The sequence below is a fragment of the Lepisma saccharinum genome, chromosome 16 (genome assembly GCF_977018435.1).
Source record: "Lepisma saccharinum chromosome 16, izLepSacc3.1, whole genome shotgun sequence".
Classification (NCBI taxonomy): Eukaryota; Metazoa; Arthropoda; class Insecta; order Zygentoma; family Lepismatidae; genus Lepisma; species Lepisma saccharinum.
Window position 1 is genome coordinate 36,560,361 of NC_139244.1, and position 18,580 is coordinate 36,578,940.

An 18,580-nucleotide genomic window follows, 5' to 3' on the forward strand; every position below is an offset into this window, starting at 1 on the left:
TTCTCTGCCTTTAATCATAATGCAAATTTAATAACTTCAGACGTTGACACAAAAAAAATCAACATTATATACAATACAATATTTTTTCTGACTCTCAGTGCAAAGGAATTTGGTGACAACTTTTTTAATGGAATACATATATTTATGAACTTTAGAACAAAAATTCCAAGTGATATGTCGATTTTACTCTGAGATATAACTGTTTCTGTTAAGCACTGCAGGCTACCACCATGGCCTCAACACTGACTGATCCGTGCAAAATTCTGAAACTTTAGCCTCCTGTTTCTCAGTAACTGTGAAGTCTACAAAAATTTTCATGTGTTCATACCTTGGTAGTATTAACAAATACACCAAGTTTCATTTGAAATCTGAATCGGTGGGAGTTATATCTGAAATTTTGCTGAGTGATTTGATGTGGAATAAGCCTTATAGCGGCACGCAAAGTGATATTTCTTTTTCTCTATTCCCTACTTCTTTGACTGCCTTTTTACAGTTAAACGAGCGCACTGCTTCCCCTTGCACACTTATAATTGCAATATATCAGAAATGATTGCTTAATTGCAGTAAACCTTTTTTCGTCAGTTTGCTGCATAATCCCCTTTATCCTACACTATTGCTGATGGGGTCTGGAGAACTGGAACATTCCAGCAACCAAGTATTGATCGGTGCAGAACAGTGGCGCCATCATTGGAATCACTCGTAAGTTAACTTCTACAAGAATCAGTCGATGTCATGTTCCGTGGATAGCCAGAAATTGATTATTGGTGTTTTAATATCGAAACGTAACCGGGGAGTTGAGATAGGATAGATAATAAGCACTGAAGAGACAAGAAAAGTACATAGAAAAGAAGAAACAGGTGAACAACGACGTGAGCATGCGCATCGGTGTCGTAGGTCATAAGTGAATGCGTATTTCTGGTCGTGGCAACGCGATTTACCTGTTTCCTTCGAAGTGTTGTTTTTGAAGCAATGGTGTCGCGTAAGTTTGTAATTTAAGGCGTTTACCAGCCGTGGGTGCCCTAGCACAGACCCTTCGGCGCGGCCACAAGATGAGTGGGAGAACAGCGCCGGGAGAACAACAGCAACAACAACAACAACAGAATGACGTAAAGTTCGCAGGTGAAGAGTCCAAGGATAAAATGTACGAACCGAAGCAAAACAAGAAAATCATTCGTTTGCTCACAGTCATGGCTTACGTGTTTTCAGTTTCTCTCGCTGCCATCATGTTGTCGCTGTACTATGTGTTTCTATGGGATCCGAAAATCCCCACTCAACAGTATGTAGTTGTGGAGAATCCTGCACCACAAGTTCTGTGTGAACATGCCAAGGTCGAAACTTCCTCCCCAGTTACTACCGTAGGTAAGATTAAATTTCCGACAGTTATGTTTCAGGTAGAAGTGATATATTATAAAGTATCATTATTTAAAAGCCCACATTATGCACCGAGTCTCATCTAGACTGTCATTATAAGTTCTTAATTTTAGAGGACTATTCATTTACTACAGTAAAGTTTGGATTTTAACAATAACAATTAAAACAAGCAACAAATTTGACAGAAATGTTGAACTCGGTTACCGAGAGATTACACTCAAAGTCCCCTGAAATTAAAGCTGTGTTACAGTTACCGTATAAAAAAAAGTCAACCAACTCTGGTTTACGATTCATAATTTTTTAACCGCTGCAGATGCGGGAAGAGGTTTTACACAAAAAGTATTCTACGTGATGAAATGAGAATATCTTTTTTTTCCATATTCCTAACCCTGTTCATTGAATTTAAATGAATTGTTGTCTTAGGTCAACTTTATGCACAGATAGGCTAATTCCCCTTTTCATGTTGTGCTATGCCTTGCTCTTAATCCTGAAGTTGCCACGTAGACCAAAAACAAATTTCACTCGGTATTACAAGATATAATTATTTGCATTGAGGAACTTAACTTAGCAAATGTAGGTGAAGTTACAAGGGGTTAAAATCTCAGAAAGATCTGTAGATATTGATTGTATTTGCATAGAGGAAATCGGTAATGATGGAAAAGATTGGATTGATCTTGCCCAGGATAGGGACAGATGGGAAGGCTTTTGTTGCTGCAGCCATGAACCTTCGGGTTTGAGAAGGCTACAGAGTGATGTACCTTCCAAGTGCAATCCGAAGCACTGTACAATGTACAGAAAACTAACCCAAGCACCCTTTGATTATAAATAGGGACAGGGTGACCGTACGTCCCGTTTTGACTGAGACAGTCCCGTTCTAGAAACGTGTCTCGGTCGTCGTCGATGTTATTAAAAACGCACTATTTGTCCTGTTTATAAAAGTCTAGGAGTTAACTTGAAAATCCATTTCCTTATGCGAGACTGACACAAGCATTGGAAATATTTGACCTGGAATGCTCTTGCTTTGTGTCTATCACTTAGAAGTTCAACCACGCTATCTCCCGGCCGCCATTCAGAGCGCAGAGCGGTTATTTCGACAAAATCCTGTTTCTCTACTGTCTGCTTCGAGAAGTGGGATTCTAAGGTTGCCGCTTATTGCCCAAACAGGATACAGCGGTAGGCCTAATTTGATGTTTGACCGCAAGTATCTTCGTAGGGAAACGCAGCAACAGCGGGTGACTGCAATACAGGCGGTTCCCGCACGGTTTGTTAGCCTGGCTCCAGTATAGCATCATTGCATTGTAGCTAACAAGCCCCGGATTCAATTTTCGATATCGACTTATTTAAATGTCTAGTAAATCTAGTCCCTGTTAATGTATTTGTGCTAAATCTTTTTAATTCTTTTACTATCTGGAAAAAGTTTGCTCTAACATTTTTCGCTCGTAATATGAGAGATTCAGAGCACAAGTGGCATAACTCCACTTTTAATGAAAATTGAACTTTATATATAAGTTAGAGCTGTGAAGTATCAACATTTCAGTGCTAGGAGTATCTTCTAAGTTTCAAATTCTTGCTCATAGAGGCACAATTAATGTGTTTTTAATATTTCGAAATATCTGCACATATTTTCTTATCACCTAATTACAACATATTCTTTGCCCCTCCAGGCTCATAGCCAGAATTGATCTCCAGGGGGGGCTCACGGGTTATCAGGGGGGGGCTTTGTAAATCAAGTCCATTTTTCAAACGTTTAACAGTGTTAAATGAAAGGTAAATTGTGTGGGGGGAGGGGGGTCATTAAGTTACATAAAGTTTAGAAATATCACACAAATGTTACATTTTTCTATATCTTTTAAAATATCGCTTGAGGTGTTAATTGGCTGCTACTGAAATCATCCCATACTACGTTTGATGATACAGATATTTATATTATACAAGAAAAAAATGACAATATTCAATCATAGTGCCTACCGTACATTCCACTCCCCAGCCGAAACAATAAGACACCCCTTCGTTCCCAAAACTTGGGAGGGAATTTGCATAATGACATCAAAGTCACAGATTTCTGTATAATTGGGAGGTCGCAACAGCGTCAACGAAGGTACAGATTATTTGATTGAATTTGAATTTAAAATTTTGGGTGCGTCAGTACTTGAGCTATTTTGCATCCGTCACGTTATGCGGAGTCCAACCCCTTACCATAACATATAACAAAACTATAGTGTCACATAACTAAAACATTAAAATATTTTCACCTGCTAAAAGCTGAGGCTGTAAAGGAGCACTCGGCACAGATAAGGACAACAAACAGGACAACATACAGAACTATACTTGCTATAGGGCCTGTCACCAGAGCCTCGTTAGTCTACAAAAAGCAGTCCAGGGTGTACTACGTGGAAGTGAGGTTGACAATTGGGTGTACTACGTGGAAGAATCACCCCCTGCACCCCAAAGGTACAGATAAAGAAGTTCCCCTGTGATTAAACTTTCTGAAGTCTAGAGAAGAGAATCTCCTAAATACTTGCCACTACTTAAGACTTCTTCTTATAAATAAGATGAACGAATGTAATAGCTGCTGTTCATGGTCCCTGAATTTATCCTTCACCAAAGTTTTGAGTAAAATAATATCTATTATCTACATTTTCACTTTTCAGTGCAAACAAATTACACAAAATAGTTTTACCTAATGTCAAGGGGGCCGACCTCAGTGCCAGGGGGGCTAACGGTAGTTCCATGGGGGGCTCAGCCCCCCTGGCCCCTGCCTGGCTACGGGCCTGTGCCTCTCCCAGCAAAATATATTTTCCGCTTATGCCTACGTCCCTGACAAAGCATCGTCCATGTACAAGAGCAGATGGTAGGTCAGAACGAAGCAGCAGCAGCGATATCAGAGGTCCGTAGTTTTTCAAGAGCATCAAAAGATGGCAGCACGTTTCTAACGTCGCAATTATATATACACATATTATATACGTGTATATATATATATATATATATATATATATATATATATATATATATATATATTGTACGAATGTAAAATATTTAATAATTATTATTTGCACATAAATATGTCATATGAAAAAATTGTAAATATAAGATTTTTTTTCGTACCATTTTTTAACTATACAGGGTGAACAGAAACTATAGGGACAAACTTGAGGAGGTGATTCCTGATAAGTAAAGGAACAAAAAAGTTCATATCAACATATGTCCGGAAACGCATATTTACCAAGGTACGAGGGCGGGCTGAAAAGTAATGCCTCCTATTTTTTTTGTGATGGCGTAAAGACATTTTGGATTTTAAGCAACCATGCATTATACTCTTCAGACTTTCCCCCTTCTCCATTCCAAGTTCAAACTTCTATCACCAGGGGTTGCTGAACTAGAGCGAGGAAAATGGCACCATGTAACCATCTATGTCGGTGCACCTGAAACTGCGTGTGGTGACCAAGTTTCTAACTGCAGAAATTGTGTCCCCCAATTGACATTCATCAGATAATGAAGGCTTTTTATGGCTATGAATGTGTAACGTCAGTAATGTATGATGTTGGGCTGTTCATGGTCACAATGAAAACCTCTGCCGAGGAACTCTCAACGTGTGTGACAAAGAACTTCTTGAGAGTTCCTCAGCAGGGGTTTTCATTGTGAGCATGAACAGCCCAACATCATACATTACTGACGTTACACATTCATAGCCATAAAAAGCCTTCATTATCTGATGAATGTTAATTGGGGGACACAATTTCTGCAGTTAGAAACTTGGTCACCACACGCAGTTTCAGGTGCACCGACATAGATGGTTACATGCTGCCATTTTCCTCGCTCTAGTTCAGCAACCCCTGGTGATAGAAGTTTGAACTTGGAATGGAGAAGGGGGAAAGTCTGAAGAGTATAATGCATGGTTGCTTAAAATCCAAAATGTCTTTACGCCATCACAAAAAAAATAGGAGGCATTACTTTTCAGCCCGCCCTCGTACCTTGGTAAATATGCGTTTCCGGACATATGTTGATATGAACTTTTTTGTTCCTTTACTTATCAGGAATCACCTCCTCAAGTTTGTCCCTATAGTTTCTGTTCACCCTGTATATCTAGTTGAATCTAGTATTCCCCAACAACTTTGTTGATAATGGTACTTAAGTAAATTTTCATCTATCACGGTCTCAGCATTTTGTGAAAGTAACATTTAGAAGTTCTTTTTGTAGGAGCACTTTAGGGTAATTATATCGGTGCTCTAATTCATTAATCAATAGATATTGATGTCAAAATTCATAGAATCTTTTCGGCTGAATTCACTAAGTTGCATCGATTTTTCGATTAACAATTAGAAGGGACTCTGCTCCCGTCATAGAATTATAGTAAAATCTGTTTACTCTTGCTGGAGGAATAAGATGTATCGTTTGGAGAAAAACATATCCAAGGAATCAGATGAATAACGGATTATATGCGTTAAGATAAGAAAGTCTAATAAGCCAGGGCGACTGCGGAAGACACTAGTCTTCCCCATTGGCGGATTTAGCGAATGGATAATTAAGTAAAGTATTCATAGTATATTACAACAACAAAAAATGTTCTAGCAATCCTTATCCAAATAGTAAAATAATAACAAAGTTTAGTACAAATACATAATTGGAGACTAAGTTTACAAGCCACTTCAATAGGGACACTGGAAATCGAATCCGGGACTCGCTTATTAATTGGTTAACTTATGGTGTAAAATGAAAGTATTCTAGGTCAAATTTTCCCCACGTTTGTTACAGTTTCATTTGAGGAAAAGAATTCTCAAGATTATGCCTTAATCATTTTAATACAAATAACATACATGTACTTCTATTTCATAAAATTCTACTAATGTTATCAGATCACATTATAATCAAAATCAAAGCGTTCTTGGCTTTATTTCCTTGTGTAGGTACTTTTCACAGTAGTTCGGATTCCATTTTGAAGGTGAAGTCCCGATTAGTTTATCTGACCACAAATTGGATTCGATTTAAAACGAACCCTTGTAATTGTCTTGATGTGAATATTATATGTATATAGATATAAATATATATCAAGACAATTACAATGTCGAAAAAATCTACACATTATATTGCCAGTGATACTTCTTATCATATGCTTGCAGCATCTTCTGTGCCTCTCCCAGGAAAACGTTCTAGATTCTCCGTATAGGACGCGGAATTTGAATAGAGTTCTATTGTTTTGTTTCGAGGTTGGCAGACCTCTTCTTACCAATGTTGGCATCTGTTGTCATGCTGATTAATGTAGCCTCAATTGTTTTGACTCGTTTGTTGTGGTTTCCTTCCGAAAATCCTCGAATAATCCAGGAGCGTGAAATCCATCCATCCGCTGAGAACGACTGTGTGGTGTGGGTTTTGGCAGGTGAAGTGTGATCTTACACCCTGTGATTTCTTCTTATGGGGGTTTGTGAAATCACAGGTGTACGCCAACAAACCACGAACCCTTTTAGAACTGGAGGCGGAAATCATACGGGTGATTGGAGGCTTTGGGACAGACATCTTGTGAGAGTGTTATCAATAATTTTGTGTAGCGTATAAATGCATGCAGACTCAGTAGGGGTGGACATATGCCTGACATTGTCTTTCATACGTAAATGGGAGATGTTACTCCTTACATATATGTGAAATATAACTATTTTCCATATTTATATTTAATTTTCTAATTCGGCGTCCTATGCGGAACACCCTATATATTGACTGTATGAAATGTAACATACTATAGAAGATTTGGATAAGCAGTCACGTATCGTAATAAGTAGAAGTCTCCTAAGAATATAAAATCACAATATACAGACATAATGAGTTGAGTTGAGTTGAGTTGGTGTTTTAAGTCCACTTTATGCACAGTAAGGCTAATCGGGACTAGACCTACAGCTTAAAGTAAGATCCGAACCACTATGTGCCTCCACCAGGAATCGAACCTGGAACCCCTTGATTACAAGGCGACAATAAATATATAATGAGTTATTATTAATTTATAATAAACATTATTATTTCTATTATTCAATTCAATTTTAACTTTTTTGTACTTTTTAAGTCTACTTTATTCACAGATAGGTTAATCCGGACTTCATCTACAATTTAATGGGATACGAACCATCTGCCTTCACCGGGTATTCAATCTGGAACCCTTATTCAATTTATTCTCCAAAAAATTCTGGCGACATTTATAGGCTTACCATACGTCCGGGATTAGCCCACCACAGTCCTGGTTTTTTAGTGCTGTCCGGGATTGCAAAATGTCTGGGATTTAGAGAATCTCAACATGAAAATAGCTACCGGTATTGAATATTCACGACCAATTTTTAAGCTGTTTTAAAAGACTGATATTTCATGTACCAACATTTCTAAAATGGTTGAGTTTGCTATGTCTTTGCCTGGAACATCTGCTCCAGTTCAGAGAGTATTTTCAATTATGGGGAATATTTGGTCAGCAGAAAGAAATAGACTTCTAGTATCCACTGTTAAACATCTGCTGAATTATAACACCATTAAGCCTTGTTTCCATGATATGAAAAACTAAATATGCTGACCAAGGCAGTAATTTATTTTATTAAAAACATAAACTAAGCGTAACGTTTCAACCTTCTAGCAAGGTCTTCTTCAGACTCTGTATCAAGTACAAATGTAACAAGATGCCCTGTTTTTGTATCTTGTTACATTTGTACTTGATACAGAGTCTGAAGAAGACCTTGCTAGAAGGTTGAAACGTTACGCTTAGTTTATGTTTTTAATAAAATAAATTACTCCTTTGGTCAGCATATTTAGTTTTTCATATCTGCTGAATGTTAAAATTAATTCAGAACTTTCATGTTGTTTTTATGGTGTTATTTAAACAAACTAGCCATTTATGAAAAAAGTCATGTCTAGTGAAAAGTTCAACTGAGAGGTATCCTAAACATCAGAAAATGTATTATTCAATTAAACATTTGAAAATTAATTGATTGATTTTAGAAAATAATGTTAATATTTTTTATTGTACAATTTATAGTTTAATGTTCCAATAAAATGTTAAGGCTTTTAAGTAATTTCAATTTATTTTTGTAAAAAAAACCCTGAAATTCAGCAGTAACGAGTTGATCGCGAATATGTCCTGGGTTGGACCCCAAAAAAATATGGTAAGCCTAGACATTTAGTGGAAGGAGATGTGCAGAAAGTGACACGCCTTACTAAAGCCGCGTTTACACCGGTGTTGCTAACACGTTACCAACAAATGTTGGTAACAGTTCGAAAAACGCATTTGTTATCAACATCTCATGTTAGCAACAGATTTCCTGTGTTGGCCACAGAAATTTTGTTATCCACAAGAAGTCGGTAAAGATCAAAGAATGTTAGGAACATTTGTTACCAACATATGTTAACAGAGCCTCTTCGATGTTAGCAACATTTCCCCCGCTTCCCACCATCACGCCAGTGACAGCCAGTCAGCGTGTGCGAGGGCATCGTTTCGTGCAAGGTGTGTTTTGTTCTGTAATTCATTTATAATGGAAAATAGTTTGAGTAAGATGGAGTGGTCAAAGAATCAAGTGCTGAACTTAGTTGAATTGCTCCGCGAGAAGCCTGGGACCGAACTTGTCCACAATTTAAAGACGAAAACCAACAGGTCACTTACGCTATAATTAACTCTTGCCCGCACTGAAGGTCTCACCCAGAATCTTCTTGATCTTTTCTCTTGCGCCAAAATGACACATAATGCCACAGAGAGTACAACTTCCTCAACAGTCGGCATCTTGCAGCCAACTTAGGTCAGCAGCCAAAATGTTAACAAAAGTTAATAACAAAAATAAAGTCAAACTAGTGTTCTGGTTACCAACATTTGTTGACAACGTCTATTGTTAACCACGTTGGTAACAAAAAGTTGATAACATGTGTTGGTAACATCAGGCCCGTAGCCAGGCAGGGGCCAGGGGGGCTGAGCCCCCCCTGGCATTGTCGTCAACCCCCTGACATTAGGTAAAACTATTTTGTATAATTTGTTTGCAGTGAAGAGTAAAAATGTAGACAGCATATATTATTTTACTCACAACATGTTGAAGGATAAATTCAGAGAACATAAACAGCAGCTATTACCTGTACTTCGCTGCCCCTGTTGCGACCTCCCGTTTAGACAAAAATCTGTGACTTTGATGTCATCTGCGTCAAAGGTCAACAGATCCCAAGTTTTGGGAACGAAAGGGAGTTTCACTGCTTTGGCCGGGGGTGGAATGTGGGCTACTGTAGTCACTATGATTGAATATTGTGCATTTTTTCTTGTGTGATATAAATATCTGTATCATCAAAAGTAGTATGTAGTGTGTAGTAAGGGATGATATCAGTAGCAGTCAATTAACACTTCAAGCGATGTTTTAAAAGATACAGAAAAATGTAGTTTTTGTATATTTCTAAATTTGATGTAACTTAATGATTCCCCTCCCCCCATAAATAACACATAATATATCTTCATTTAACACTGTTAAACTTTTGAAAAATGGACTTGGTTTACAAAGCCCCCGCTGATAACCCGTGAGCACCTCCTGGAGATCAATTACGGGCGTGGGTAACATTCGGTGTAAACGTGTCTAAAGTCGATGTGTTCTGTCCTGCAAATACCACTGTGGAAATAAGAGACTGTACGTGACATCGTGAGAAGTAAAAGCATGGAATTCACGAAGTTTTCCTCAAAGACCACTTAAGTGGCGTTGACTAGTGCCATCTGTCAATTGCCTTCACAACTTCCGTGAAAATCTCACTATCAGCGGTACGCGAAACAGTTGGCCGCGTTCCCGAAATCTGGAATGGATTATTTTCTCAAGAGCTTCCAGCAGTCGCACGCAGGCGTCGCCCGATGTATTTTAGAAGTTGTCGGGAGCAGTGGAAGGGGTGAGTCATGCGGCCCAGAATCACCATGAGCGCGATATCGGGAAGTCTCTTGGACCAGCAGAGACGCAACGACGCAAAATTCGCCTCGGAGCAGTCGAAAGAGAAAACGCAGGACGGGCAACATAAGAAAATAGTGCGTTTGCTCACCGTGATCGTTTACGTTTTTTCTGTTTCGCTCGCGGCGATAATCCTTTCTCTGTATTACGTATTCCTCTGGGAAGCGAGAGGCAGCCACGCTAACAACGTGACGGCTGTGAAGGGGTCCGCAACACGCTGTTCCTGCCCCAACGCAACTGCGTACTGAGCGAACTGTAAGTGTTTCTACAATTTTTGTTAGCAATCTCATTACTACAGCAAACCACGTCTAATTAAATCTCTTTCTAAACAATACTAAATCTTTTGACAGTATCTTTCAAGATTAAAGATAAAATACAATATGTGAAACATGCTAAAAAGTCATCTTTATACGTCCGTTAAACGCCCACAAACCGATTCTTATGATTCTTCTGTTGTACTGAGGAACTCTTCTTGTATTCAACTTTTCAAGGTTTGTTTTTCTATTTCACCTGCTAATATATTTTCTATAAGCTGATGGCAGAATTTTTTTTTCTACTTTTGAGTTTGAGTATTCATAATAAACAATACGTAAGAGATGGTTCATTCCTAACAGGTGCTGTCACAGTGTATGGGTGAGCATTTTTCTTTTTTAAAAAGACATGATAATTTCAAACGAGAGACCGTTACTGGTGCTATTAGCTGATTTTTTTTAATGTAAACTGAAAATATAAAACTCGGATGGAAGCTGCATGTACGTACTACTGTTTCAAATTATAATCACTTGAAACTTAGAAATTGTATCTTTCCTGGCTGTTTCAATTTATAATCACTTGAAACTTAGGAATTATATCTTTCCTGGCGACGTGATTCGAACAGGTGTTCTTGGGTTACCAGCAAGGTTAAATGGGCGTTAGTTTCCAACGTTTCGAACGCATACATTGCTATCATCGTCAGGCAATGTAAAAATGGAGACCAGTGTAAGGTTATATACAAGGTGACTATGATGTGGCGGAGCTTGGACGCTGTCTTCCTATTGACATTGACATAGCAATGTTCAATGCGTTCAATTTCTGAAATAAATAAATAAATAAAAATCTTGCAAAATCTGCAAATCACTTCTCTGGGTTTTGAGGAAATAAAAAGAATATCTCCCGTTCTTTACTTCTATTTGAACTGCGAATTTGTTCAACACTAAAGCGAATATACTACCTGGGACAAGTTTCCCTGCCACGGTCTAACCTTTTCTTATCATCTTTTCTCAGTTTATTCAAGAGAGTGGAAGGCAGCACACCCTCAAATTTGGTGCCTCTTGACTTCCACACAAAGAATCACGATGGTACTATATCGGAAAATTTTACGTTTGATTATTATATACGCGTGTTTGTAATTGTATAGAAAGTCCGTGGTAATGTCCTATATTAGCTGTTGATATGAAGGCAGAAAAGATTATAATCACACAATTGTCAATGAATTAGGCTAATATATCAGCGATATTTCGAACACCAGATGTTTTTCTTACATTGATGAAATCCAGGGTTACCGTGTTAGCTTTATTACATCATTTAGTACTATCATTATTCATGTCGTTGTTATTCAGTAAAACAGAAAGAGATACGTGTGTGCTGCTGTAAATGTGACCTTCAAAACTTGTAAAACTTGCGGCTCTTTACACGAGCGCTAGAAGAAAATTGTTTGACCGTAAAGCGTGAAATGGGAAGGAATGTATCAACAAAACCAGGGGGAGCTAGGATGTATGAGTTTGTAACATCATGCATTTCATCAGTTAATTATTGCCGGCCCCCGTGGCGGAGTGGTTAACACATCGCGCTACAACGCCAGGAATCTCGGGTTCGAATCCCGGCCTGGGCTTGGATGTTTGTGAGTGTCTATTCATCAATTTTATCATATCATCACTTCGCAAATTAGCCAGAAGTGGCACAAAAAACGAAGTAAAATAAAGCAAATCAAATCAAATCAGTTAATTATTCAAAAACGTTGCTGCAATCAACCAAGAGAGGTAGAAGGGCTAAGTAAAACAACCAAAATCACATCAGCTAACAAAATTGCCCTGCAAATTCCAGTTTGACGGCCGCCTGTTACAAAACAAGGAGCTACAGACTCGTTACGTCATCTGCCGGAAAGTTCTTCCTGGCTTCTGGCTAAGCAGCTCGTGTGTGGCTTCCCCAGGTGCTGTTTGTTTTCTCGAATGCACATTGTGAGTCTGCTCGTTCGCACTACATTTCTGCAACCTTGTGTTCTGACGTCAGACGAGGAGTGCCTACGAGGTTAGGTTAGGCCTGTTAGGTTAAATTCCATTAGCATTAAATACAATTAAAAAATATTATTTAGGCTAAGAGAACTAAACCTAGCTAGCCTAGCCTAACAATGTAGGCATGTATCCTAAAATTTTAAAAAAAAACCTTCTCCCGTGACGTCAGTGCTAAAGTGTTGTGCGATAAGTGTAAGCCGCACATTGTAGGCAGCGCTTTAGTACAGATAATAGTAGGCAAATTGTCCATCACTATTTTCATTATTTTTTATATTCCAATTCCTGTGTTGCTTTAAGGAGTGAAAATCTTTTGATGCAAAGCAGGTGTAGCATTATGTCAATTGACGTTTTTATTTCAATTAATCAATTATATGATAATCACAATGTGAAAAAGAGAATGAATAAAAACGGTAGTGGACAATTCGCCTACTATTTCTTTAGCCGTTGGATGTGCCAGCTGCACCTGAGAGAATCCCTTCAGGGTCTCGCTTCTCGCACAAGACTCAAGCAACCTCTCGGTCAAGCACCACCTCTCAATTTGTTAGTTTTTACAATATTGTATTTAGATTTGGTTCTCTTTAAAGGCGGTAAGTGAATTAATGGAAAAAGCTATATTTGTGGAGTGATTCTGACAGTCTCGTAGAACAGCGGTCTTCAATCCCGCAGCTCCCTGCCCTTAATTTAGCAGTCCACTGAATTTCGTCCTATATTGTTATTTTCAATACGAAATTAAAATACAGAACTCCTAATTGCGCTTATATTTGTTGTGGATAACTCTGACCTTTTCGTGAAGGATATCTTCGAAAGCGATTTTTATTACCATCGAAAGCTTTAGCACAACTAACATATATTTCACTGGCGGGACGCAGTTATCTGACACTAAATAGCATGGAGAAGCGCATTCCGCGACACATAATTGGGGAAGGTGATCTCAGTTTGGAAGTGACGTGTTCAGCACCTCGCTCCGGCTGCTTGTTGCGAACGTGCTTCGTATTCTCAGTTTACATTTTCCACTGTGTTAGAGCCGGGCCTCGTGGCGGAGTTTGTCGGCCTCCGTGGCGGAGTGGTCAGCGCAGCGCGCTACGAAACCAGAGGTCCCGGGTTCGACTTCAGGCTAGGACATGGATGTTTGTGTTTGCCCAAATGAGAAAAACTGAGAATATATTAAAAATTGTTAAGTGTAAAAGTTGAGAAAATGGTGAATGAATGGTGATACCAGCGCGTAGGGGTGTTAGCCTACTTTTAAAAAATTTAAAATATATAAAATGAGTGTTCAGCACATCGCGCTATGACGCCAGGGTTCCCGGGTTCGAATCCTGGCCTTCCCATGGATGTTTCTGAGTGTCAGTAAATTAAAGCAAATCATTCATTCCATTGTGTTAGACGTATGCACTAAATTTATGTGCGTCTCCAAGTCTGAATGTCATTTATTTTTCGCCCCACTCCCCAGTGGCGTAGTGGTAACGTCGTTTCCTTGTAATCAAGGGGGCCCGGGTTCGATATGCGGTGGAGGTCTATAGTGGTTCGGATCCCACTTTAAACTATAGGTCCATAAGCCTATCTGTGCATAAAGTGGACTTAAAAGAATAATTCAAGTCACTTATTTTTCGTGATATTTTATATGTTCTCACTCTTAAACAGTAGTCCAGGTATTTTCGTAACTATCAAAAATTTTAAACCAAATTTTAAAGCATGCAATTGATATGGACTAATACCTGAAACAAGTCTAAAAATCACGTAACTATTTCACATAGTCACATAATGGAGAGCACTGTTTCGCAATGTTAAGCTCGAGTTCATGAATAATGTCTGTTACGTAGAACATCGACACTTTTTTTACATTCTCGTCACGTTTTTTTCTCTTCGAAGACTCTCTTCGGAGCGATGATACCTCAGAAAACAGCTTATCATATTATTCTGCAGATATTCCTTGTATATGCACAGATTCTTGTAACAGCAAACGGACTTTTATATAAAATATATATTTCTATAGAAGGTTAGTCTGTCATCAATATTTATGTTTATTTGCATTGGCTCAAAGCTTAGATGATGTTGGATGAAGACAATTGTGTGCACAGATAAAATAATCTGAATTTGACATAGAAATATGCCTCTTTCGGCACTAGAATCCAAAACTTCTTGATTACATGCTCCATAGGGCCAGTATATCGTATGTGGTCGATATTATTACTCTTTTGGCTTATAAATGTCATATTTTTATATTCATCGTCTACCTATCGTTTTTTCCCGTTTCTTAAAATCAATCGTCATTTCGTTTAAAACATTTCCATTGATTTTTAACACACAGGCAAAGTAGTTCTGTGGGACTGACTGTAATTCATATTTAATGAACAATCGACTTGTTATAACTATTACGGAAAGATTATTTACTGCATTTTTAAACGCTCACTATTTTAGTGAATTGAGAAAACTGAGTCGCTTCCCACTATGCTATTGGAGTCTTTGCTGTTAAATAATATTTTGAAATTAATTACAATTACATTATGTGAGTATAATAATGCATTACATTCGTTTGCTGCTACTTTTCCTCCTATATCCACTACCGTGATAATTTTAATTACTGCAGCATGCTATGTTTTGCCTCAGGAATGTATCTAATTTCTCCAAAAAGTGAAACGTAAAATACGTAAAATAACTGTTGCGAAAAGCATGGTTGGCTCGGTAGGTCAGTCGGCAGAGAAATAGCGCAGTATTTTAGATACATGGGTATGAGTACTGAGCGAGCGTGTATACTTAATACATCCCCGTTTGAACTGAAAAGTAAAGGTTAATCTTTTCTGTTTGCACAGTAGGGATATGATCCTTGATATTTTGTTTTCAAAGAGAATATTGTCGATGAGCATTGTAGATATAAAAATCTGAGATATTATACAGCGCATAGGAAAAAAACTACCTTATAACTGGTTCATAAGATCAATTTGTCGTCTAATATAATTCCAATAATTATATAAAGTTGGATTTGCTTTTTCCACATATTGGAGAAAACTCCACACGAGTGTACAAGATGGTAGAGCACGGCGAGGTCAAGTTTTGAGGGAGTTTCGCTCGTTTTGAGAAACTTCTTCCAATGTGGCGATGTTGTCTGGATTAAGGAATTCATCTTGTTGCAAGAGATCATGTGCCACTTTCATATTCATATTTCAGTAGCTTCGTTGTCAGAACAGACGTGGCTTTAAACGTTCCATCGCACCTATTAGTCAGAACTGTCGCTTTTTGACTTTGCAAGATCCTGTTTCGTCTCAACGGCAGCTTATGATGGCATTCCCCTCACCGATTATTCATTGTCTTATATTTCCAGCGAATGGAAATTAAATTTCAATTTCTCGCAGAAGGAACACAAACTGTAAATTTGAGGCATGTGCGGTGGTCAAGTAACTGTGAGGAAGGTTTTCCAACAAGGATTCTGTCAACTTTTCTCTCCCATGGTTGCTTGCTAGATGATCTGCCGGAAATCTTGGTGGTGATTTAATTATTCTAATAACGTAAGGGGATGAAAAAATGTCTCCACTCACCTGTTATTTCATCTCTTTTAGGTCAAAATATCTTCCGTGAGATTTTATTTTCAAAAGGTCCTAATTTATGTTCGTTTTCATTGCAAGATAAACTTCATTATACAACTACATAAAAAATTAGCGACCTGTGGCGAAGTGGTTAGCACAGCGCGCTGCGACACCAGGGGCCTCGCGTTCGAATCCCGGCCTGGGTGTTTGTGAGTGTTTCTTCATCAATTTCATCATATCATCACTCATCCTCATCTTTACTATTATCCAAAAAGTGGCAGAAAAGCAAAGTAAAATAAACTAAAACAATCAATCAATTAAAAATTACTGATTTGTATGTTAAACCTTTAAATTATTTTATTGAGGTCGATATGATAAAAAGGTGGTATGTATTACCTGAATTAAGTTTATTGTAAATAATATATAAATTTAAATATGTTGTGTTTTTGTAGATGTCAAAAAGATGTAAAGTAACTCTATTATTAATTACGTAAGGTACCTGAACCTAATATGGCCTATTTGCTGTTTACAAGTAGTTACAATGTTATTTCAACAGATGACGTTAGTATGTCATTTAGGCTGTCCGAATGACGTGATTGAACCTGTTGGCTGTACCTATAGTGCAGCAGCTTGTGGGAAAATAAGCGAAATAGCTGGACCTCGTGATTGTGGTCTACGTAATCTAATATTACATATGGAAGTTATTACTTACTGTATCCTCTAAGTGATAGGTGTTTATATCTTTAGTACATATTATGATAGCTCATAATTTGTACTTTACAACAATGTACTTAGTTTTGACATTATCTAAAGTATTGTTTATAACAGGAAAAAAGAACACCATGTAAGGTGGGTTCAATATGGCCTACATAGGAATATATCGTAAAGGACATGCGCAAATGTTACATTTGTTACTTTTATGTATAGGAGTCAGTAAGGATGATAAAGGACTTTTCATTTGCCCAGACTGTGATGTGTAATCCATGTCTTCTGGTGACACGTCATTTCCTTAGTTATTGGTTTGTGAGCGATGTTATTTATATGTGTAATTTAATTTTGTCGTTGTGTAAATAAAACGTAAAGTGTATCATTATATTTATCTACCTGCAAAAATAACATTGTGGTACTATCTTTATAATTTCTGTTGCACATTTTATATGTGAACGAGCAAAATATACGTTACTTTTTAACAAAATCTACACTGCACCCATGTTATTATTTGGGACTGACTTACTTTTCAGTAAACGTTCAGAAATGTTCTCTCTTTTTGAATCTTGCGATTAGATTTACCTTTCTGACTTTGTACAGCATTAGAAAAAAATCGCAAACCTTAGGTAGGCCATATTGGATACATCTACCCATTTTTGTGCATATTACGAAATTTCAATGCGACTGCGCGACCTCTAAATATGAACCTATTTTACCGAAACTTTATACAAATTTATGTTACATCATTTGCACAAAATGAGAGGATGAGGTCAACAAAAATGCAAAGTTTATATTTTTCCATACCTTTTGAAGCACACACACACACACACCATCACCCCCCCCACACACACACACACACAATAATGAAACAGGTGTCCTCAGAAGGCACTCAAGTGTCAACCCCTCTTCCTCGTAATACATCCTGTACTGCATTATTGGATAATAACGAGACACTGGCGTCTCAGTGAGGCTTGTGTTGCTTCCGTATTTTCATTTTATTTTATATTTGTACTTAAAGTGTTTGTATTTTCACTTAAATTTGTCTGTGTAGTACTTACAAGTATATTTCTGTATACTGTAGACATTATTTTATATGTAACTTAAAGCTTTACGTGCAGCTTCCTATGTAATACCATCTCGACAAGTGTTGCACAGCTGCCTCATACTGAACCTCAACTGCGTAGTAAAGAAAGTATAATAATAATAATAATAATAATTTATTTATTTAAGTGATGAACACGATATGACAACCAGGTTCATCACTATGTCAAAATTAATAGGACACACAAAATTACAGAATTGAGTATATGATTATAAAATTATTACAGAAGCAAATCTGAGTAAATAAACTCTCGGAGGAATCTTCAATACCATCCCAGAGAATCGTTTTTTGACAGTTTTCCCTTATCCCTCAGGTTCCCAGCCAGTCCAGATACCGACTTCTCCACCCCATTCAAAGATGGAGCTGGAGAGAAAAACAGGAAACGAATCCAGGCTCTTCAAGGAAAACGAGACCAAAAGAAGAGGATGAGGGCTTTGCATGCTACGAAGTGGTTTACTCAGACGAAAGGTTCTCTCAGACATAGCTAATGACTTGATCGCAGATCTACTCATTAACAACACTCCTGTACTATCACTTTATTAACGTCTCGATAACTGTTAATACAATGAATGTGCATAAGATGTGTATTCGAGAAGAATACTGTTTAATTCATAGCGTGTTATATATCGACAATATGTAACTCTTCAAGAGAAATGTTAATAAAATAATTTATTCATTTTA

The 18,580-nt window shown here is 37.7% G+C and overlaps 1 protein-coding gene across 2 annotated transcripts; it reads left to right on the top strand.

Moving 5' to 3' along the window:
- Nucleotides 1-712: 712 nt before the first annotated feature.
- On the top strand, nucleotides 713-18,580 carry LOC146000402 (uncharacterized). 2 transcript variants are annotated; one of them, XM_083137995.1, is made up of 2 exons: nucleotides 713-1,359; nucleotides 18,213-18,580. In XM_083137995.1, the coding sequence occupies exons 1-2, from the start codon at nucleotides 1,050-1,052 to the stop codon at nucleotides 18,326-18,328; spliced, it is 426 nt and encodes a 141-aa protein (XP_082994121.1). In that variant the 5' UTR covers nucleotides 713-1,049; the 3' UTR covers nucleotides 18,329-18,580. The 2 variants fall into 2 exon arrangements, 1 of the variants encoding a protein (XP_082994121.1); XR_014443498.1 differs by lacking the exon at nucleotides 713-1,359 and adding an exon at nucleotides 10,083-10,553.

What these genes read in the sequence shown, in the direction of transcription:
- LOC146000402 (XM_083137995.1), top strand. Translation starts at nt 1,050, where the DNA reads ATGAGTGGGAGAACAGCGCCGGGAGAACAACAGCAACAACAACAACAA. An exon ending in CTCCCCAGTTACTACCGTAG is followed by an intron (nt 1,360 to 18,212) that starts GTAAGATTAAAT and finishes CTTATCCCTCAG; the next exon opens with GTTCCCAGCCAGTCCAGATA.